At 45.5% G+C, this 23790-nt stretch overlaps 1 protein-coding gene across 3 annotated transcripts in view; it reads right to left on the bottom strand.

Annotated features, from left to right (window-relative positions):
- UGGT2 (UDP-glucose glycoprotein glucosyltransferase 2) overlaps positions 1-23790 on the bottom strand; it is a 548948-nt gene that overhangs the window by 225131 nt on the left and 300027 nt on the right. For all 3 annotated transcript variants that reach the window (XM_073569568.1, XM_073569567.1, XM_073569569.1), the window contains exon 21: positions 21534-21740. In XM_073569568.1, the coding sequence (XP_073425669.1) occupies positions 21534-21740 (207 nt within the window). The remainder of the gene's footprint in view (positions 1-21533; positions 21741-23790) is intronic.

The raw sequence follows: 23790 nt of genomic DNA, 5'->3' as shown, positions 1-23790 counted from the left end.
TGAGCCACCCCACACTTCATCAACTTCCCATGCATCTTCAAACAAGACAAAGTCCCGGCCCCTCTCAAAGGGATACACTAAGTTTGGTGGTATACTGCCACCTTGGCACTCAACCCTTTTGGACCCCTCAATCATTACTCTGTCCACAGTATCTTCCACAGTGACCCCATGGTGGCAGCGAACCTTGACATTTTTCTCAGTCAGACAGAAAAAGAGAGGAATTCCTGTTAGAGTCCAGCCGTCCAGAGACTGCTTCACGGTGTAGCATCACGATACACACCTGCGGCCCATCGTCATCTGGAAAGAATGTCCCGCACTCAGAAAAAGACAGACACAAACACCGCTGTTCCCCAGACAGGTCCACTGAGGTAACCAGTGCTGCCCCTTTTGAAGACTCCACCCCTTTTTGGACCACTATCCCCTTTTTGGACTTCGCCTTCCCCTGGGACTCCACCTCTTTTTGGGTTACCACCCCGCTTTGGGTCACCGCCCCCTTTCGGGATTTCCCCATGTCTCTTCTACAGGCCTTCTTAGACCAAAGTTCACACTATACAGTTTATGTTTTTTGGGCTTATACTGGCCCTTTAAGCACGACACCACGCCAGCTCCTACTGGCACTGCTACAGCTCCTGCTGTCCTGCCTTCGTGGACCCGCCGATCCACAACAACCTTCGTAACCCCGCCGAGTTACAGCCAGCCACTTGTCACCTTCGTAAGCCCACCGAGTTACAGCAAGCAGCTTGGCACCTTCGTGACCCCACTGAGCCACTGCAAGCTGACTTGAGAGAGAGAAAAAAAAAAAATAAAAAAAAAATAAAAAAAAAACACAAAAAACACACGTGGCCTGTCTGTGTGCTATTCAGGACGTCAGTCCCCACTTTGGAACCGTCCAACACAGGCCTCACCAGGTTCTATTCAGGGATCAGACCCTCCTCCCAGGGTTTCCCCAACATACCGGCCTCACCAGTTCCACAGTCTCTCACTGACCCCGGTTAGCTGCTTATTAGTCCTGACATCCCTTCCCTCCTGGGAACTGTCCAGTCACCTTATATGGTCCGTAGCCACACCCACAGCATCACATGGCTATGACCTCATTGCAGGTCCTTCAGATTCACAACCATCACACATAGGCTTTACTTCAGACACACGCCCCTGGGTGGGTTTGTAGGTGACTGGTCTCACCAGCCACCTGAAAGCTCTCCCTGATACATTGTAACAAAAACCTCAGCAGTACCTCTGCTGAGCAACACTTGTTCAAGCTTCCACCCCAAGGACACTCCCCCGGGTTACATAACGGTCATTTAGCATTCTGCAGTTCATTACCACAATGGATATGCGTGTGCATGACCCATACAGCACCCCCTAGCTGTCACAGTGGTCACTGCACCACATAGTAAATAACTAAACAAATGAACCCCTATACATGTAATCAGGGCACAATAAACTAAATCAATAGATAGCCACAAAGAGAAGTCAGTGTCACGGCACTGGCCCCTGCTCACCTCTCTGCGCGCTCTGTCCGGTGCGCTCCTGCTTCTCGGCGCCTCCGGGGGCTCTGTAGTCGTGATCCAGAGGGTCCACTTTCAGGCACATTTTTATTTTTCCTCAACACCGTAACAGCATAATCAGGCCATGGACCCCGCTGGAGCCACGGCCGCCCAGAAGGAGTTAGTCTTCCTTTGGGAGAATCAGACGCGCATGATGTGCTTCATGAAAACTATGGACTCATGTCTTTCCGCCCTCCAGTGCTCTGACTCTGGAAACACCGCCCAGTTGGCTGGCTTGCAACAGGAATTGGCGCAGCAGCAAGACACGCAGTCGCATATTCTCAGCTACATGGCTTCGGTGGACTGTCGGTTGCTCGCTTTGCACTCGGCCGCATCTGCTCCCCCAGCCGCGGGTTCCCATCCTCCTCCGCGGTTGGCCAAACCACCCCGATATAGCGGAGACGCCAAGTTATGCCGGGGTTTTTTAAATCAGTGCCGTCTCCATTTTGAATTGCTGCCCCAGCAGTACCCCACTGACCGAGCCAAAGTGGCCTTCATCATTTCTCATCTTGAGGGGAATGCTTTGCCTTGGGTCAATCCGTTCTGGGAACGAGACGACCCAGTAGTTACTCAGCTTTCCGTTTTTCTGGATACGTTTCGTCAAGTTTTTGATGAATCGGGCCGTTTAGCCTCCACCACTGAGGCTTTATTTAACCTAGGTCAAGGTTCTTTAACTGTTGGCCAGTATGCTATCCAGTTAAGGACTCTTTCCTCAGACTTAGGTTGGAATAATGAGGCCTTGGTGGGCGCTTTCTGGCGAGGCCTCTCAAGTCGTATAAAGGATGAGCTCGCTGGTCGTGACACCTCAACAGCTCTCGAGGATTTAATCTCTTTAGCTACGCGAATTGACCTCCGCTTTCAAGAGCGTGCTAGGGAGAGAAGGGTCTCTCGTCCATTTTCTTCTGCCCGCAGACCACCCAGTCCTCGACCTAGGAGTCTCCCTTCACCTTCCGACACCCGAACCTAGGCAGGTGGATCGCCTGAAGCGCTCTGACCAGCGTCGTAGGGAGAGGAGCCTCCACGGTCAGTGTTTCTACTGCGGTAGCGGTTTCCATCTCATCCGAACTTGTCCGGAAAACTTCACCTAGTCCAGGTAAGAGAGGCCTCCCTAGGTGTATATGATACCTCTCTCCCTTTCACTTTGTCTGTCCTCTTGCATGTTGGTGGGAAGCGGGCTTCTCTGGTGGCCTATGTGGACTCGGGTGCCGCCGGGAATTTTATCAGGCTAGAGGAGGTTAATAAGCTTTATGTTCCCGTGAGGGCCTTGCAAAAACCGCAAGTTCTCGCCTCCGTAGATGGTCGACCCCTGCTAGAGACTGTTACTCTAGTTACTCATGAAGTGGAGTTGCAGGTAGGGGCGCTGCACAAGGAGAAGTTTACGTTTTACGTCTTAGCAGGCATTTCTCACCCTATCCTGCTTGGTCTTCCTTGGCTGCGGCTCCACGAGCCCACCTTAGATTGGCATAATGGCAACGTCTTGCACTGGGGGGAGTCTTGTCGGGCTCGGTGCGTCCCGTAGGTGACCCTCATCCTTACCTTGTTCCCCATGGATTGCCATCGGTGTACCATGATTTTTTTGGATGTTTTTGACAAGAAAGAGGCTGAGACTCTTCCTCCACACCGTCCCTACATCTGCCCCATCGAGCTCGTTCCTGGTACCATTCCGCCCCGTGGTAGGATTTATCCCCTCCGGCAGAGACCCAAGCCATATCTGAATACATCCAGGACAATTTGGCCAGGGGCTTCATTCGGAAGTCTTCGTCCCCTGCAGGAGCAGGCTTTTTCGTGAAAAAGAAAGATGGGTCCCTGCGCCCGTGCATCAATTATCGTGGCTTGAATCGTATCACGGTGAAGAATAAATATCCACTACCATTCATCTCTGAACTTCTCGATCACTTGAAGGGGGCGCGTGTATTCACCAAGCTTGATCTTCGAGGGGCCTATAACCTGGTTCGCATACGCTCCGGGGACGAGTGGAAGACTGCGTTTAACATGCGTGATGGACACTACGAGTATTTAGTTATGCCCTTTGGGCTTTGCAACGCACCTGCAGTATTCCAAGAACTCGTTAATGATGTCTTTCTAGATCTCCTCTACTCCTGTGTCATAGTCTACCTAGACGACTTCTTGGTCTTCTCTCCTGATCTGGCCATACATCGCCGAGACGTCCGCCAAGTCCTTCTACATCTCAGAGAGAACCAACTCTTTGCCAAGTTGGAGAAATGCCTCTTTGAGCAAACTTCATTGCCTTTTCTTGGTTTCATCGTTTCGAACTCGGGACTAGAGATGGATCCTGAGAAAGTCTCGGCAGTTCTCAATTGGCCACGTCCCACCGGAGTCAAGGCAATTCAGTGGTTTTTGGGTTTTGCCAATTATTATAGGCAATTTATCCCTCATTTCTCTTCTTTGTCTAAACCCATCTCAGCTCTTGTCCGCAAAGGGGCCGATCCCAATCATTGGCCCTCTGAAGCAGAGGCTGCCTTCGCAGCCCTGAAGCAAGAATTCGCTAAGTCTCCGGTACTTTATCGCCCGGATGCCAGCAGGCCATTCATCCTCAAGGTGGACGCATCCTCGGTGGGAGCTGGAGCAGTTTTCCTGCAGAAGTCCTCCTCGGGTCGCACTCTTACCTGCGGATTCTTTTCTAAGGCTTTCTCCGCTCCCGAACATAACTATGCCGTTGGAGATAGAGAACTCTTGGCCATAAAGATGGCTCGAGGAATGGCGCCATCTTCTCGAGGGTGCTCTCCATCCGTTCATCATTTTTACGGATCACAAGAATTTGGCCTATGTTTTTCGAAAGATTTGACTTTGAACTCCACTTCCGACCCGGGGAGAAGAACATCAAGGCGGATGCTCTTTCACTGTCCTTCCTGTCTGTTGACAAGGAGGAGGGTCCAAACCATCTCATTGACCCTGCCAAGATCCTTACCGTGGCTCCAGTAAGCCTGGTCTCCCTACCATCTGGTAAGACCTTGGTTCGGAGTGGAGCTAGATTAAAAGTTCTACGCTGGAGTCACTCAAGATTCTCTGGACATGCCAGAATTAACAAGACTCTCACGTTTGTCTCCCGCCATTACTGGTGGCCTTCGCTTTGCAAGGATGTTCAAGACTTCATTGCCTCCTGTCCTTCTTGCGCCCGGAACAAAGTTCCCCGGCATGCTCCTGCGGGACTCCTGCATCCGTTACCAGTACCTGCAAACCCATGGACTCATATTGCCATGGATTTCGTCACTGACTTGCCTCCTTCATCTAGATGTACTGTGATATTGGTGGACGTGGATCGATTTTCCAAAATGGCCCACTTCATTGCTCTGCCTGGTCTACCTACCGCTCCTGAGTTGGCAAAGATCTTTTTGCTTCACATTTTTCGCCTTCATGGTTTTCCTCAACATATTGTCTCGGATCGAGGAGTCCAGTTTACCTCCCGTTTTTGGTGAGCTCTCTGCGGATTACTGAAGATAACATTGGATTTCTCCTCAGCCTATCATCCCCAGTCGAATGGTCAAGTCGAGGGAGTCAACCAAGCCTGAACATCTTACCTTCGGAATTTTTCCAATGCTCATCAAGACGACAGTCTCTCTCCTTCCTTGGGCGGAATTCGCCTACAACAATTATCCAAGTGAAGCCTCCTCCAAATCTCCCTTTTTTGTGGTTTTTGGTCAACACCCCGGAATTCCTCTTCCCGTGTCCCCCACCTCGGGTGTGCTGGCAGCAGATTCCTTGTCCGTAGACTTCTCTCAGATTTGGAGGGAGACCAAAGTGGCTTTTGAAAGTGCCAGCCTCAGAATGAAACGGTATGCCGACAGGAGACGGCTAGACGTTTCCCATATCTCCCTGGGGATAAGGTTTGTTTAGCTTCCCGATATATCAGGTTGAAAATCCCCTCCTACAAGTTAGGTCCACGTTACATTGGTCTCTTTGAGGTCTTAAGCCGGATCAACAACGTGGCCTACAAGTTGAGATTACCCGCCTCACTAAAGATTCCCAACACCTTTCATGCATCTCTCCTTAAACCAGCCGTGTTTAACCACTTTCATTCTGCACCGTCTCAAACCTCCCAACCATGTAGCTCGGATAACACCTTTGAGGTGCGGGATATTTTGGCTAGGAAGACTGTTAAAGGAAAAACTCTGTTTTTGGTTGATTGGAAGGGCTTTGGTCCCGAGGAGAGATCATGGGAACCTCAGGAGAATATTGATGCTCCTCGCATCATGAGACGGTTCCTCTCCAACATTAGGAGGAGGGGCGTAAAGAGGGGGGTACTGTCACGGCACCGGCCCCTGCTTACCTCTCTGCGTGCTCTGTCCGGCGCGTTTCTGCTTCTCGGCGCATCCCCGCGCCCGGCCTCCGGCTCCCTCGGCTTCGGGTACGAGCACACAGCGCGCTGCCTCCTGGGTAATGTGACGCGCTAACCCCGCCCCCAACATGGCGGCGCCCACCGCTACATATGCCCGGCGCCTGCTCAGGCAAGACGCCTATCTTATGCGGTGACGTTGTCTGCTGCGGTGCTCACTGTGTTCAGGCCCCCTCTCGTCCTCTGTCTGTGCTGTGTTAGAGCCTTAGTTCTCCCTAGTCCGCTGCTTGCTTGATCTCGGTCTGCTTCTCCTGTACTCTGCCCTCCCAGTCTCCCCAAGGGCTTTCCCTCCTCTGTCCTGCCTCCTGCTCTCCCCTCTCCGTCTCGGTTATTTGCCGTCCTACACTTTTTACATCATTTTGTTTCTTTACCTTTTCAGCCTCCAGTCCTGTGCTCCCCTGGCTCTCCGGTTCTGTACCCCACTGGGTCTCTGCCTTGCACGGTGCTCTGCTTATCGTCCACGTCAGTGCCTTCTTTCTATTGACTCAGTCGTCCCTTTGGTTCCGGCTGTTGCGGCTCTATCCCCTGGAGGTCTGTCCCTAACACTCCCTGTTATAGGGGGTGGTCCTCACCTGGGCACTCGCCTCCGGGGGCTCTGGAGTCATGACCCAGAGGGTCCACTTTCAGGTGCATCTTTATTTTTCCTCAACACCGTAACAGTCTTTATATAGTGCCAATATAGTTTTATTTAGACTTGTTAAAATGTAGCCAAAAAGTAACATCAAACAACAATATTTAGAAAGTCCAAGGTAGCCGCTACCAAAGCAGGGACAAAACACCAAAGGTATTCTATTACATTCAAAAGAAAGTGCCAGAAAACAGCCCAATATTGAAGGCCCTTACAAGGAATGCGGTACATAACGTTTCCACTAAGATTTAGGCTCAAGTCCAAAGATTATGGGGCAACACTTACATAAATGATGAGACCATGGATGGCGTCCCCGCCACCCCAACGCACTTTTTGCTTCTTGGTCAGGAGGCACGCCTGCTGACGAAGAAGCAAAATGCATGTTAGGGCAGCGGGGAAGCCACCCATGGTCTCATCATTCATGTAAGTGTTGCCCCATAATCTTTGTACTTGAACCTAAATCTTAGTGGAAACAAAATAGATAAATATAAATAAGCATGTAAAAAAATCTAATTTTTTAAAGTTGGAAGCAGAGTAAAAAACTGAAATATACAGTGCATTGCTAAAGTATTCGGCCCCCTGGAACTTTTCAACCTTTTCCCACATATGTTTCAAACAAAGATATCAAATGTAAATTTTTGGTGAAGAATCAACAAGTGGAACACAATTGTGAAGTTGACTAAATTTATTGGTTATTTTAAATTTTTGTGGAAATTCAAAAACTGAAAAGTGGGGCGTGCAATATTATTCGGCCCCTTTATTTTCAGTGCAGCAAACTCACTCCAGAAGTTCATTGTGGATCTCTGAATGATCCAATGTTGCCCTAAATGACTAATGATGATAAATATAATCCACCTGTGTGTAGTCAAGTCTCCATATAAATGCACCTGCTCTGTGATGGTCTCAGGGTTCTGTTTGAAGCACAGAGAGCATCATGAAGACTAAGGAAAACAACAGGCAGGTCCATGATACTGTTGTGGAGAAGTTTAAAGCCAGATTTGGATACAAAATGATTTCCAAAACTTTAAACATCCCAAGGAGCACTGTGCAAGCGATCCCATTGAAATGGAAGGAGTATCATACCACTGCAAATCTACCAAGACCCGCTCGTCCCTCTAAACTTTCATCTCAAACAAGGAGTAGACTGATCAGAGATGCAGCCAAGAGGCCCTTGATCACTCTGGATGAACTGCAGAGATCTACAGCTGAGGTGGGACAGTCTGTCCATAGGACAACAATCACTCGTACACTGCACAAATCTGGCCTTTATGGAAGAGTGGCAAAAAGAAAGCCATTTCTCAAAGATATCCATAAAAAGTGTTGTTTAAAGTTTGCAACAAGCCACCTTGGAGACACACCAAACATGTGGAAGAAGGTGCTCTTGTCAGATGAAACCAAAATCAAACTTTTTGACAACAATGCCAAACGATATGTTTGGCGTAAAGGCAACACAGCTCATCACCCTGAACACACCATCCCCACTGTCAAACATGGTGGTGGCAGAATTATGGTTTGGGCCTGCTTTTCTTCAGCAGGGTCAAGGAAGATGGTTAAAATTGATGGGAAGATGGATGGAGCCAAATACAGGATCACTCTTGAAGAAAACCTGTTGGGAGTCTGCAAAAGACCTGAGACTGGGACGGAGATTTTTCTTCCAACAAGACAATGATCCCAAACAAAGCAAAATCTACAATGGAATGGTTTACAAATAAACGCATCCAGGTGTTAGAATGGCCAAGTCAAAGTCCCGACCTGAAGCCAATCGAGAATCTGTGGAAAGAGCTGAAAACTGCTGTTCACAAACGATCTCCATCAAACCTCACTGAGCTCGAGATGTTGGCCAAGGAAGAATAGTCAGGAATTTCAGTCTCTCGATGTACAAAACTGATAGAGACCATAACCCAAGTGACTTACATCTGTAATCGCAGCAAAAGGTGGCGCAACAAAGTATTAAGTTAAAGGCGCCGAATAATATTGCACACCCCACTTTTCAGTTTTTGAATTTCCACATAAATTTAAAATAACCAATAAATTTCGTTCAGCTTCACAATTGTGTCCCTGTTGTTGTTGATTGTTCACCAAAATTTACATTTGGTATCTTTATGTTGGAAGCATGATATGTGGGAAAAGGTTGAAAAGTTCCAGGGGGCCGAATACTTTTGCAAGGCTCTGTAGATTTGCTTTGTGGATATATTATGATACAAAATACAACTGCCATTCTATTGTTTGCTTTGATGGATTCCTTTTAACCCCCTTTCATTTCTCTGATGTTTGCTGATGTTATGGGGCTCCCTTTATGTATTGGTGCCAGTTTTGTACTCCTAACTTTACGATCACAGTAGCAGTGCCTTCGCAAGGGCATGACTAATATGCGTTTAATGACATGGTTACTGTCTGCCAGTCATGATGTAGCATACTCAAGTCATAAAACATTGTGACTTGGTCAAAAATATAAAAAAAAAAAAATTGAGGTTATTCATTTTTTCTATATGTTACTATTTAATAGAATTTTTGACATTTAAATTACTCACCACATTTTACATATTCGCAGAACTGCTTAAATGTTAACTAAAAAAAAAATATGAAATCCAGATTTGCTAGAAGAGACTTTAGATTAAAAGGGAATCTGTCAGTAACAAACTTCCCCAAACTGCATATGAAGCATGCAGGTCTTTGAAATTGAAATCACCAACACCTTTATATCATCTAAATGTTGATGCATTCCTGATATCAGCATTTCCACTCATATGCAAATGAGTTGTTAAGTGCTCTGGACCTGACAGAGCACTTAACAAGACACTACCTTCCAAGGTTGTTTTCAAGCACACCATCCTCCTTAGCTTGACTGATGACTCACTGTCTGTTTGACATCAGACAGGGCGCAAGCAATCAAATAAGCCAAAGAGGCTGGTGATGGGTGGGGAAATAATTTCTAGGAAACCCTGTATCAACTAAAATATAGAAAATTGTTGATGGATTTACATTTCAAATCCCTATCTCTCAATATATGCTGTGTGGGGGAAAGGTGAGAGATGCCTTGATTTTACTGATAAATACGGTATATTTTAATCCAAAAGGTAAAATTATAGCTTTAGCGAGTACGGTAATTAAATCTAGCTCCTTCCAGTGCGGTATATCATATCATTCTATTAGGAGTAGGTTTATAAATGTAATGTACACTGCGGCAATGTCTTTCATTTATGATCCAGATTCAGTTTAAATGACATTGTTCCCAGACTGATCTGCAAACTTCAGTTTGTGTGTAGTCTAGTCCTTCTGACAGAATGGCTAGAAAACATAAGTTAAAGCTAAAATGCCAGTAAGTTTGTAGATCCAAATGATGAGCAAAAATGTTTTTAATGTCTGTTAATGCAAAGTTATGACAAGTTGATTTTTCTTAAGAGGGACTAACTGATTGTTACTTCAGATACACTTATTTTTATAACCTGATATTTATATCTACAAAATAAAAATGGTGACTCTGATGCTCTTCATTTATGTGAACTATGCTTTAACATCGGTGTACTGACTGAAAGGAGATGTATCATTGAATTAAATTCCAAAATAATATGTTCCAGTTTTAATCTATATGTAAATTCTAGAAATGACTTTATACCCAAGTTTTGATTGGCAAGAAGAAGTCCTTCAGAACCTTGATTAGCATTTGTATTGAAGAAGGGTCAGGGACCAGAAGCAATGCAGAATACACAATTTTTGTCTACTGATTCATGAAGTAATCTAGCTACTCATTTGTGAAATTAATTCCATACTTAGACTGTACAGCTTGATTTTTTTTTTTTTTTTTTTAACTGAAAAGCAATAAATTTATATTTGCTATGGGCATTTCTTAAATACGTTACAATATTACATTCAGCGAAAACAAAAATTGCGTTACGTATTAAAGTAAAGCAATATAAACCAGCATGTTATGCAAGACAGTCTGATGGATAATGCTGCTCATATTTTGAGTTAGGGCTCATTCTCACTTGTGTTCATCTGCGTTTTTTTTCCAGCTCGGATCAGATCACGATCAGACTGGAAAAAAAAGTTGCAGCATGCTGAGATTGGAATTGGAAATCTGATCGCATTCGGCAAAAGAAGTCAATGGGTGCAAGAAAAAAAAAAAAAAAAATTGCACAGCACTCAGACCATGTGAGTGCTGTCCGATTTTTACACACAGATCTCCTTGGAAAAACTGGCAATTCAGCAGTCGCTTCCGGTAAAATCGCAGTGGGGCCAGACAGCATAGATGGATTACATACAGTATATACACATAGAATAGATAGATATGTAGAGGTCAGTGACATACAATTAGTACAGTGCGTGTGCAGCTTACTGTACATGTATTTAGTAATTTATTTTTATTTTTTTTAAATGGTGTGGGCTCCCGCGTAATTTTCCTAACCAGCAGAGGGATAGCCGATGGCTGGGGGCTGATACTTATAGCCTGGGAAGGGGGTAATACCCATGAAGCTTCCCAGGCTATTAACCCCTTTCCGACATTGGGTGCAACAGTACACGGATATCTGACACCCTTCCTTTGATGTGGGCTTAAGGCCTGTTTCACACTTCCGTTTTTTCAAATCCGTCAAAATCGGTTGTTTTCCGTAAAAAAACGGATCCGCCATTTTTTGCAGGATCCGTTTTTTTTTGTCCCATAGACTTCCATTACGGTTACCGCGGATCCGTCAAAAAAACGGATCCATTTTTTTAAAAACGGATCCGTTGGCATCCGTTTCCGTCAAAAAAACGGAAACGGATCCGTTTGGCGGACACAAAAACGGAAGTGTGAAACAGGCCTTAGCAGTGAGCCCACATCTTTCCTGGCACGTAAGCTGTTTTGAACAGGTGACATGTGCCTGGAATAGCTGGGGGTGGGATCGTGATCCACCCGTGGCTATTGACACATTAAATGCCGTTGTCAAACACTGACAGTGGTATTTAACATGCGCTTCCTGCAATCGCTCCAGAAATCCGCCCATCGGTGACCCCTGTCACACGATTGCGGGTCACCGATGGGTTGACATGACAACCAGAGGTCTCCTGCAGACCTCTGAGATTGTTACTGCCAGATTGCTATGAGCACCGCCCGGTGATTGGCGCTCATAGCAAGTCAGCAATTCTGCTACATACAGGCGATCTTATCGCCTGTATGTAGCAGAGCTAATCGGGTTATGGAAGCTTCTAGTCTCCTATGGAGAGTATTGAAGCATGCCAAAAGTGTAAAAAAAAAACCAATAAAAAAAAACGGTAATTAGACCTACCGGTAATTGTGTTTCCATGAATCCAACCTGACAGCACACTGGAGGACGTCCTCCTCATCCGAAGTGGGACAGGAAACCACGAGAGTTCAAAAGGATCCTCCCCCTACCATCCCTCAGTGAGCTCACAAAGTAACACATCTGGATGGATGCAAACATAGTTTTTATTCAAACCAACATTCTTCATACATGTTACATCACAGTTGTATGGAAAGTATTATCGGGAGGGATCTAACAGTGCTGTCAGGATGGATTCCTGGAAACACAATTACCGGTAGGTCTAATTACCATTTTTCAGGTCACCACCTGTCAGCACACTGGAGTAGTACCAAAGTATATTGATCTTAGGGCGGGATCACTGCGTGGAGTACCTTTCTCCCAAAAGTAAGCTGTATGGATGTTATGTCTAGCTTATAGTGCTTGGAGAAAGTACTAAGACTGGTCCAAGAAGCTGCCCTGCCGAAGCTCCCCCCCTTTCTGCCCATGAAGCGGCCATGGCCCTAGTTGAGTGGGCTCTAAGGTTCCCCGAGGGAATCTGACCATGTGCTCTGTATGCCATACTAATAGTGGATCTAATCCACCTTGCTATTGTTGATTTTGACGCCTTTTTCCCCTTGTTGGGGCCTCTGTATTGGACAAAAAGGTTGCTATCCTGCCTCCAGGGTCTGGTTGCATCCAGGTACCCAAGTACAGCTTCCCTTACGTCCAAATTATGGTAGGTTTTTTCCCTACTATTCTTGGAAGACTGGAAAAAGGAAGGGAGTACTACTTCCTGGTTCATGTTAGAGTTTGAGATAACTTTGGGCAGGAAAGCCGGGTCAAGTCTTCGGACTAAACTGTCACTAAACACCTGTAAATAGGGGTCTTGGGTTGATAAGGCCTGCAGTTCTCCTAACCTTTTGGCTGAGGTGACTGCCACTAGAAAGGCTGTTTTGAGAGAGAGATTACCGATATTTATCTCTGCCCCTAGCTGATATGGATGTTTGCATAGCGTATTGAGGACTAGGTTAAGGTCCCAGGGTGGTATGCTCTTCCTAATTAGGGGTTTAAGCCTTTTCACCGCTCTCGAGAACCGGGCTACCCATGGGTGTGATGATAGAGCTGTGTCAGAACACGCTCAAGGCTGCTATCTGCACTCTCAGAGTGCAGGGTCTAAGGCCCTTTCTGAACCCTTCCTGCAAGAAATCGAGTATCCTCGGGATGTTGGGCTGGTCAGTTCCGACTGTCGCCTCGCCACAAAAGCTGCAGAACTTTTTCCAGATCTTGTTATATATCGCCGCGGTCACGGGTTTCCTACTGGCTTGTAAGGTAGAAATGACTTCGTCCGATAGACCCCTTGCTCTTAGGACCTGCCGCTCAGGATCCAGGCTGACAACTGGAAAGCCTCCGGTCTTTGATGTAGAACCGGGCCCTGATGGAGGCGGACTTCTCTTCTTGGCAGGAGAATGGGTTCCTCGTCTGCTAGTTTCCTGAGTAGGGGAAACCAACTTCTTCTTGGCCAGTAGGGAGCCACCAGTATGACCCTGGCTCTGTCCTCGCAGATTTTTCTGAGGACCCGTGAAATGAGGGCTAGGGGCGGGAAGGCGTACAACAGGCCCCTGCTCTAGGATTGTGATAGAGCATCTATTCCCGCCGATCTCCCAGGTGGTTCAGGGAATAGAAGGTCCTGAGCTTTGCGTTCCCTTTGTCCGCGAACAGGTCTATTGTCGGTGGTCCCCTACGATCGCACAGGCTGCTGAACACTTCGTCGTTGAGCTCCCAGTCTGTCGCAGTTATCCTTTTCCTGCTGAGGAAGTCTGCGATTTGGTTCCGAGAGCCCTCCAAATGCACGGCCGAGATTGAGAGGACCTCCTTTTCTGCCCATCTGAAAATCTGATCCGCTAAGCCCTGAAGTGTTGGGTGTCTTGGTCCGCCCTGGTGACGGAGAAAGGCCACTGTTGTGGTATTGTCTGACATAATTTTGATGTGTTTGTTCTTCACGTGAGACCCGGCAACGAGCAGTACTTCCCAAACTGAATGTAATTCTCTGACGTTGGAGGACCTGTTGCTGTCCTCTGGACTCCATCGCCCCTGGTAGTACCTCCCTGCGACATGTCCGCCCCAGCTGAATAGACTCGCGTCCGTTGTTACTACAACCTCCGGAGACTGAACCCACGAGACACCCCTCTTTAGGTATCTCGGAATGGTCCACCACAATAGCGATCTTCTGGCTCGGGGGGGTCAACAGTATCTTGCTGTCCAGTGAGCCCTGCCGTCTGTCCCAGGACGCAAGGACTGTGCGTTGCAGGTCGCGGGAGTGGAACTGACTCCATCTGACACAGGAAATGCATGAAGTCATCAGCCCCAGGACTCTCATTGCGTCCCTGATCGATACCTGATTCTTTGAGAATTGCCGGATCTTCTTCGGCATCATGGTCTGCTTTTCGGTTGGTAGATAAGACATTCTTCTTTCTGAGTCTAGCATGACCCCCAAGAAATTTTATTCTGGGCTACGGTATAAGATCTGACTTTTACCAATTTATGATCCATCCTACACTCTGCAGCATGGAGATCAAGGACTGACAGTCGGCCCTGAGCTGGGCTGCTGAATCGGCTATAATTAGGAAGTCGTCTAGATACGGGACCACCAAGATGTTCCGGTCCCTTAAGTAGGCTACTACCTCTATCATTATCTTTGTGAAGACTCTCGGGGCTGACGCAAGGCCGAAGTGTAGACAGCGAAACTGATAATGGTAAAATGTGCCGTCTCTTTCGACCGCGAATCTGAGGTACTTTTGGTGGTCCGGGTGGATAGGGACATGATAATACGCGTTTTTTAAATCTAACGTGCACATTACTGCTCCCTTCCCCAGGAGTGGAATCGTAGATCTTATTGATTCCATTTTGAAGTGTCTGTATGTCACCCATTTGTTTAGGGGTTTGAGGTTTATTATGGTTCTGTTTTCCCCCCGAGGGTTTTTTTTTTATTGCAAAGAGGCTTGAATAGTGCCCTCTGCTTTCTTCCTGGGTGGGAACCGGAGTGACCGCTCCCATGTGTAGGAGATCCTGAATGTCCAACCACATGGGGGAAGCTGAACTGAGACGCGAACTGGTGACTAAAAACTTGTTTGGGGGCAGGGAGTTGAATTCTATCTTGTAACCCTGAGAGATGATCTGTAGTTCCCAGGGGCTGGAGGTAATTTTCTGCCATTCTCCCGCAAACTTGCGCAATCGCCCCCCTACTCTGGTGGCGTCATTTTTTCCGGGAGCTGGACCCAGGGCCGGAAAAGATGTTCTCTGTTCCTATTTCTACCCTCGCCTCCTTTGGGGTAGCTCCATCGACTGGACTTCCCCCTGTAGTCCGGTCTCTGGTTGTAACGGGGTCTACGAAAGGACTGGCATCTCCTACGCTTCTCTTCGGGGAACCCCTTTTTCTCATCTGATGCTTTTTCCAGGATGTCATTGAGCACGGGCCCGAAGACCCTGCCCCCCGAGAAGGGAATTGAGCACAGTTTATTTTTTGATTGCATGTCACCCGCCCAACTTTTAAGCCAGATAGCCCTTCTGGCTGTGTTGGACAAGGCCTGGCTCCTGGCCATGAACCTAACCGATTCTGCTGAGGCGTCGGCCAAAAACCCAGTAGCTAAATTAAGTAAAGGGAGGGACTTCAGAAAGAATGGTTTCCCTCAGAGTTCTATCTGACAAATGCTCTTCCAGGTCATCTATCCATAGGTGCATGGAGCATGCTACTGATGTTGCAGCTATATTCGTCTTTATGACTGCCGCTGAGCTTTCCCAGGCCCTTTTTAAGAGCCCATCTGCCTTCCGATCTAGGGGTTCCTTCAAGCCTGAAGAATCCTCGAACGGAATTGCCATCTTCTTTAACACCTTTGCTACGGGGATGTCTATTTTGGGGACCTCCTCCCAGACTTTGACCTCTTCCGGGTCAAACAGCAGACTCAACCTAAAGTCTCTGGGAATAGTTAGCCTTTTCTCTGCCTCCTCCCATTCCTCCAGTATCATTGCCCGTATGTGGGTATTTACTGGGAAGACCATTGAAGTCTGGGAGCACAACCCCCCCAAACATTTCGTCCTGAATTGAGAGGGAAGGAGGGGGTTCCTCGACCTGCATAGTCTGCCGTACTGCCCCCAATAGTTCGTCTGTATCCCCAGACAAAAACAGATACTTCCTTCCCCTTTCCGGGTGCTCTCTGATCTCCTCCTCCTCTGCGTCTGACTCGGACAGAATGTCTTCAGAAGACGTATCCGACTCCCTCTGTCTTTTCCTGGATGCATGGGGATTCGCCTGCGGGGTCTGGGAAGTGGCTAGACCGGACACTGAGGCCTACTCTTCCTCTCTGATTATCGCTCTCATGTTAGACATGAAAGTAGCCTGCTCCTCCCCCACTATACGCTTTGCACATGCGTCAGAGGGTCTTTTGCCACGTGTCCTTTAGCTTCTTAGAGCAAACCGGACACTACTTATCTTTCTGCTTAGGGTCCTTTCTCTCAGAGGTGGAGGCTCCCCCCTAGAAATATAAAATAAGGGTTCTGTGGGGGTCTATCATTATGGGCTCTGCAGTGACCTCTTCAGAGGTTAGTCACGTGACCCTGGCTCTCTGCTCCCGTCTCCGTCTTAGCCTGGTCCTCCATTGGTAATGGTGGAGATCGCCGCTGTCAGTTCGCCACTGTGGAGACACAGACCTGTAAGAGGTGACGGGTCTCCTTCCTGGCCCCCCCGGAGCAGAGCCTGCGTACCACCTTGTAGCGCTGTTGATCCGTTCCTACGGACGCCTTCCCACTTCCCTAGTGGGCCTACGCCGCTGCGGTCTGTGGTACCGGGCAGTCGCTGTCAGATGGCTTTGCGGCGACACGACCTTAAGTGACGCGTCCCCGGCCAATAACGCGACCGGAAGTGACGCGCCCCCCCCCCCCCCCCCGATCGATGACGCGACCGGAAGTGACGTGACCCCGGCTGATGATGCGCCTCCCGGCCCGCTACATGCTCTCCGCTCCTGCCGGAAGCGCCCTTCTGCGCGCCCCGGCTTGCGCGTCTGGATGGGGGCGACTGCTGCGGCGCCCTCGGTCTATGCCGCGCGCCTGCTGCTGCATGCCTCTGTCTCCGGGCATGGCGACTCCCGAGTTCCCCGGGGCAGGCGGGGGAAGGCGCGGCAACTGTCAGTGAGCTGCTTGTGGGCTCAGTGGGCTCCCAGAGGCGGTCTGGCGGTGGTGGCGTCCAGAGTCGAGAGCCCCCGTCAGGAGGAAGCGACTCTACATCCGGGAGCAGCGCTACACCGGGATAGCTGAGGGACCCTCTGGCGGGTGTCGGCTGCAGATCTCTCCAGGTAGGAAGGGAAAAGGCTGGGCCCCCCGATCCTGACCATCTGCATGGAACGGTCGGATATTACTCTCGTCGTTCCTATCCGCAGTGGGACAGGAAAAACACTGAGGGATGGTAGGGGGAGGATCCTTTTGAACTCTCGTGGTTTCCTGTCCCACTCCGGATGAGAAGGACGTCCTCCAGTGTGCTGTCAGGTGGTGACCTGGAAAAATGTTTTAAAAATATAAAAAAAATAAAAAATTTAAAGGTTCAAATCACCCCCCTTTCGCCCCATTCAAAATAAAAGAAAAAGAAAAAAAGAAGCAAACACATTTAGTATTACCGGGTTCACAATCGCCCGATCAATAAAAAAAAAAAAGGATTAACCTGATCGCTAAACGGCGTAGCGAGAAAAAAAGTCAAAACTCCAGAATTGTGTTTTTCGGTCACCGTGACATTGCATTAAATTGCAATCACAAAAATGATATAAATCAAAACGTCAGCTTGGCGCACAAAAAATAAGCCGCCACCTAACCCAAAATTAATCATGAAAAATGGAGACGCTACGGGTATTGGAAAATTGTGCATTTTTTTGTTTAAGGAAGTTTGAAATTTTTTTTCACCACGTAGCTAAAAAAGAACCTATACATGTTTGGGGTCTATAAACTCGTAATGACCTAGAGAATCATAATGGCAGGTTAGTTTTAGTATTTAGTGAACATAGTAAAAAAAGCAAAACAAAAAAACAACTGTGGAATTGCACTTTTTTGCAATTTCACTGCACTTGGATTTGTTTTCCTGTTTTCCAGTACATTATATGGTAAAACTAATGGTGTAGTTCAAAAGTACAACTCATCCCGCAAAAAACAGCCATATTGATCGAAAGATAAAAAAATGTTATGGCTATGGGAAGAAGGGGAGCAAAAAACGAAAACAAAAACAGAAAGAAAGAAAGAATGAAGCGTTAGAATTGAGCCACCATCTAGTAATAACCAGAGAAGGCTATGCAGACAGCTGCGGCTTGATATTAATAGCTTAGCAAGGGGCCATGGATATTGTCCCCCCACCCCCCAAGGCTAAAACAACAGCTCTCAGCCGCCCCAGAAAAGGTGCATCCATAAGATATGCAAATTTTATAATAGATTTTTTTTATTTATACTCCTCAGGAAAGAATAATGAACTTTTATTAACTGCACATTAAACATGAGATTGTGCTGAATCGCAGGTACCACGACTGGCACGTGCCTGCAGAAGGGTTTTTTTTCTTTTTAACCCAAGTATTTACATATATTCATTATGCAAACTAGGGGGCAGGTTACTGAAGGATCAGTGACCTGTCATAAGTCATCAGTATGAATAGCTAATCAGAGGACCACATGAAACCCCCCCCCACAGGCCACCCTGAAGCACGAGAATATCACTACTTCAAAATTGAAAATAAAAAGATTAAACAGCAACCAAAAGACGGATTTAATCAACCACGGCATGATTTTAATCAGTATAACGGCGCCGACCTGACACGGTCTGTAGGTTACTGTGCACAATCCTGCTGACAGGTTCTCTTTAAGGTATGTGCACATGGAGTCTTTATAGAGAGTTTTCAGAGCAAAAACGGAGTAGAAATTCCAAATTTTGGGGGAAAAATATTCAGAATTGAGAGTCCTCAGTGGTTGATACCTTTTAATGGATAACTGAAAAGATGGTAACACATTGCAAGCTAGTTACCATCTTTTCAGTTAGCCATTAAAAAGATATCAATTGAGGACTCTCAATTCTGAATATTTTTCTAACTACTGGCTAACACGGTACAAAGATACGGTATACATCTTTCCTGTATCAAATTTTGGGGGAGGATTTGGAGAGGTTCTGCTCAGCTTCTGCTCCAAATTCTACTCAAATAACTCTGTGCACACATACACTTAGGCAAACCCAAGCCTTGAGAATTTCTAGTAGTGCTGAATGGAAAACTGAAGATTGTTGAAAACAAGCAGATCCAAATTCTATTTCAGTTTTTGTTAGTTATCGCAAACAGATCCAAAAATTGAGAAAAAAACCTGTACATGTTGACATAGTTTTTGTTTCCTAGTCAAATTGTATTCATACCACTACAGATCCGCAATAAGAGTGATTTCACATTTTTAACAAAGATGTGTATTTTACTTTTTGATAACCATGTAAACATCTGGGAAAGCAAGGACAGGTGGGACGCTATGGAATGCAACATACTGTACACCTACTTTACCAACAGACAGATGCAAGAAAAAGTAAATTAAGTGATCTTGATTTCTGCACTGAATACTAAAAAAGTGATCTGCTCATCTAGAATTGTGACTTACACAATAAGAAACACAATCTAACAAAAATAATCATGATCTTGTCTTTTATTGAGAACATTCAGTAATCATCTATAGTGCAGGGAGAAAGTACACAAATCTCTGTTAATGAGTTCTCCAAGAGCTAAATCGCAAATGGTTAGGCTGAATTCACTGATCAGTGATTCTTCTCGCATGGGTGCTAGATGAAATTTTTATCACTTTTTGGTCAGTGTGTTATCAATATACTGTATAAAAAACCTAATGGAGGTTTTTTAAGCTTCTCATAGCAGTCAATGAAAAAGGGACAGCAATATAATGTCATCAATGTGCTGTCTATTTTTTTCATAGATCCTTTCATTTGAAAGGTCAAGTTTGATCTACACACTGGGCCAATACGAGACATTCTGTAGCTTTCTGTGGACCATCAGTTAGTAAAAATAAACGAACATAGTACCAGTCAAACATGTGGACAAATTATACTCTGGACTCCACTTACACTCTGATTTACACTTGGGACTGAGCACTTATAGAGGTTGCTCACTACTTGGACAACCCGTTCTCATACACCACTCTTGGTCCCGATAAAATAAAAAAAGCTCATATTCCCCTCCCGTGCCGTTCCTGCGGTGTCGGCACTCACGTTCAGGGGACTCTAGTGCAGTTATGACATGTGAGCCTGGCACCGCTGGCCCCAACTTTGGACAATTCGGAAATCAAGAAGAAATCAGGACTGCATCTGCTCGCTCACTTCCTCTTGATGTTCGATTTGTCCTAAGGCGGAGAGAGTGACGCCAGCAACGATTGGGCATCAGGCTCAAGTGTCATAATCAATGCACAAGAGCCCAGGGAACACTAGTGCGGGAGGACAATATATGCTTTTTAATTTTATCAATGCCAAACATATACATCATCAAGAAGGGGTTGTCCTAGTAGTGGACAACCCCTGTCATTTTTATCAATAGCCTACTACTTTCAAAACTATTGGTAAGAGTTCAACAAAATCAACTTGATTTTTCCTGTATGTCTATTTTTGTACCCTTCCATGTCAGCATGTATCCTCCTTTACAGAGTTTAATGGGTGATCCTGCTTTTATGGGAAGCAACATTTTCCAGCACCACACTGCATTTCCTCTGGGCTGAAAGCATGTTTCTCTCTTCTTTTGACCACCTCCCATGTTGTCCAGTTTTACAAAAACTTAATCTGCAGCATTTTGATAAGGGAACATCATACAGGTGCACTAGAATATATGACATTTGAGAGAATTGAAAACAGTTTTATAGATGATTAAAAGGGAAGCACAAATCTACAACATTGTGTCTGAAAGAAAAGAATAAATGTCTACAAACAACAAAATCCCATCCCATCTGTGAAGCATGGTGGAGTGAGCATAATTTAGGGCTGCTTTATGCAGTGAAGTCATTGAGGGAACAAAGGATTGAAAGGTGGATCAAAATATTTTACACTCCAAGCTGTAGAGATGTTGTGTGATGCAACAAGACAAAGCCCAAATTCACACAATAAATCAACTAAATAACTGAAAAAGGAAAACATGATGTGGCTGAGTCAGAGTCCTGACCAAAACCCTATTGAGACGTGGCATAACCTGAAGAGAGCTGTGCACAGATGGCACACCCCGGAAATAATGATTATGTTAAACACTTTTTCACTTTGAGCTTTGAAAGTCTTAGTTGCAAGTGCAGAAAATATTTGAGGAGATGACAATTTTTAAATGGGGTCTTTAGTAATTTAATTACAGGGGTTACTTATTTTTCTCCTGCAGTGTGGATGTGTATTCAGTGTGCTCAATAAAGACCCAGTCAGTGTAATTGAATGTTTTTAGTTTATTTAGAATGTGACTATATTTATGACTTGGATAACAACCTGACCACATTTTGTTAGTAATCAATGCAGAAATATAGGTAATTCTCAAGTGTTTATCTTCTTTTTCTTACAACTGTTGCAGAGAAAGCACTTGAGTGCATATCATAGATTTAGCAAATGTTTAGAATTCTACTAAAATTTCCTGAGGTGAAGAATAAAACTGCTGGGTTTAATGGAATTGCAAGTATGTCGGCAGCTAATGTATACTCACTTGAAAGAATTCACAGAGCAATAAATGCATGCTTACCGACACCAGGAAATCTTTGATTTTCTGCCCTTTTGTAAGTGCATCCTTAGTTTCTTCTTTTGAAAGCTTTGTAAAGAACGTCAGCATGTTATGGCTTTTCTGTGTAAGAAGAGCTGCCCAGATTGCACGGGATATCAATGTGTTTTCTTCAGTCATTTTGGAGGTGGGATTATTTACAATTCCAAGGCGAGCAATGTTACTTTTTTTCTAACCAGGAAAGGAAATAAAAATATTAGAGCGATAAAACAAAAATATTTTAAAAGAAAGGCTCTTAATATATACACTGACAACTACACTATCAGTCCTATATTCCTGTCAGTTTATTAGACAAAGGTCGATTCTATACTGTATGCCAAAACAATGTGAGAAAATGGACAACTTATATACAATTAATGCTTTACACTTGGTTTCTTACATTTTATATTTCATGCAACATCCCCATTATTTATTAAGGTTTTCCAGTAATAACTTATTGATTGGTGAGGGCATGCCTGCTGGGACCCACACCAATCATCGGAACGAGGAATTTTTATCCCTGCATTCCTATATTCACATGAGAGTATAAAACAATTGTCTACTTTTTATCCAAAAAACAAGACGATTTTTCATCTGTGTTGCCTTCTGAATGGCATTGTTTTTATAAATCAGTAGTTAATAAAATTGACGAGACTAAATACATTCTCGTATTAGAATTGCAATCTCTCTGTAAAAATCAGTTGGTATACGGATGATGGGCATTGGTACTGATCTTTTATGCACGTCTATGGACTTAAATAGGAGAGTCTGAATGGACAATCGGTCCCTATGAAAAATCTGTCATCTGACCAGCCCTATTAAAGAACATTGCTCCAAGTCCTGTCTGTGTGAGGTCAGTTTATTTAATTGACATTAATCACACCGAAAAGACGGTTGTGTGAACGTACCCTTAGAATGGAGCGGAAGTGCACATGATGCTCCAATCACTCTCAAAGAGGATGCTCAAAAGAGTCAAGCACGAAGCTCGGTAGCCCTCTAGGGAGTGAATGCACACAATCGCTTTATTCTAAAAGGGACAAAAGTTCAAAAATCCAGCACATTTTGCAAGTTTATTTACACCGCGAAGCAAGTGTACAAAACGTTTCACTAAATGGTTCAAATAGATGGAGAGATTCATACATATAGCATATGCTTATTCGGCTCTTTTTGTTTCAAGCATACGCTTGAGTCTGGAGAAACAGCCTATGGCAGCCCGCAGGGTGGCAATTTCCATAAGTAAGGAAACCAGACGGTATGCTTGAAACAAGAGCCCCTGTCACATGAATAACAGCAATCACATAAAAAAGTTCTGATCTAACGTATCAGAGAAGAGAGAAATGGTAGAATCAGTGATCCCCAGGGCCCCCATCCTTCTGCAGAAAAAAAAAAATGGCGGTCGAAAGTGCAGTGCGCCCACCAAGATCTGCCTCCTTGCACCCGCTGGGAATATTCTCATTGACTGCTGTCTTTTGATTACTATAATAGACTACAACAGTGATCAAAATCCCCCATTAGTAAATATGGCAGCACTTTGGCTGTGCCTCTTTTCTCTCCTTGTAGTTGTTCTGGAGGTGAGGAGAGATGCATTACGTCTGAGAGCTGCAATGTCTGAAGTAAAAAAAAAGTCACATTTTTATCTGTGACTGCAAATCTCCTAAACCTCATTGATTAGCCCATGGGAGGACATACTGCATGTGCAGCTGCACCGGGGCCCAGAGGTGGAGGGGGGGCCCACTGCAGGGTGGCTAATAATGAGGGCAATCTGGCCTGCTTATCCAGCCCCTCATGTGCTGCGGGCAGAGAGTAATCCCTGCAGCACCGCTGCCTACAGTCATGGCCAAAAGTTTTGAGAATGACACAAATATTATATTTTCACATGATCTGCTGGCCTCTGGTTTTTATGTGTGTTTGTCAGATGTTTTTATCACATACAGAAATATAATTGCAATCATATTATGAGTAACAAAAGGTTATATTGACAGTTAGAATGAGTTAATGCAGCAAGTCAATATTTGAAGTGTTGACCCTTCTTCTTCAGGACCTCAGCAATTCTCCCTGGCATGCTCTCAATCAACTTGTGGATCAAATCCTGACTGATAGCAGTCCATTCTTGCAAAATCAATGCTTTTATTTTGTCTGAATTTGAAGGTTTTTGTTTGTCCACCCGATTCTTGATGATTGACCACAAGTTCTCAATGGGATTAAGATCCGGGGAGTTTCCAGGCCATGGTCCCAAAATCTC

Source organism: Dendrobates tinctorius, unplaced genomic scaffold (assembly GCF_039654945.1).
Source record: "Dendrobates tinctorius isolate UK_male_01 unplaced genomic scaffold, ASM3965494v1 ptg000026l, whole genome shotgun sequence".
NCBI lineage: Eukaryota > Metazoa > Chordata > Amphibia > Anura > Dendrobatidae > Dendrobates > Dendrobates tinctorius.
This window is presented reverse-complemented; position numbering and strand designations above follow the sequence as displayed.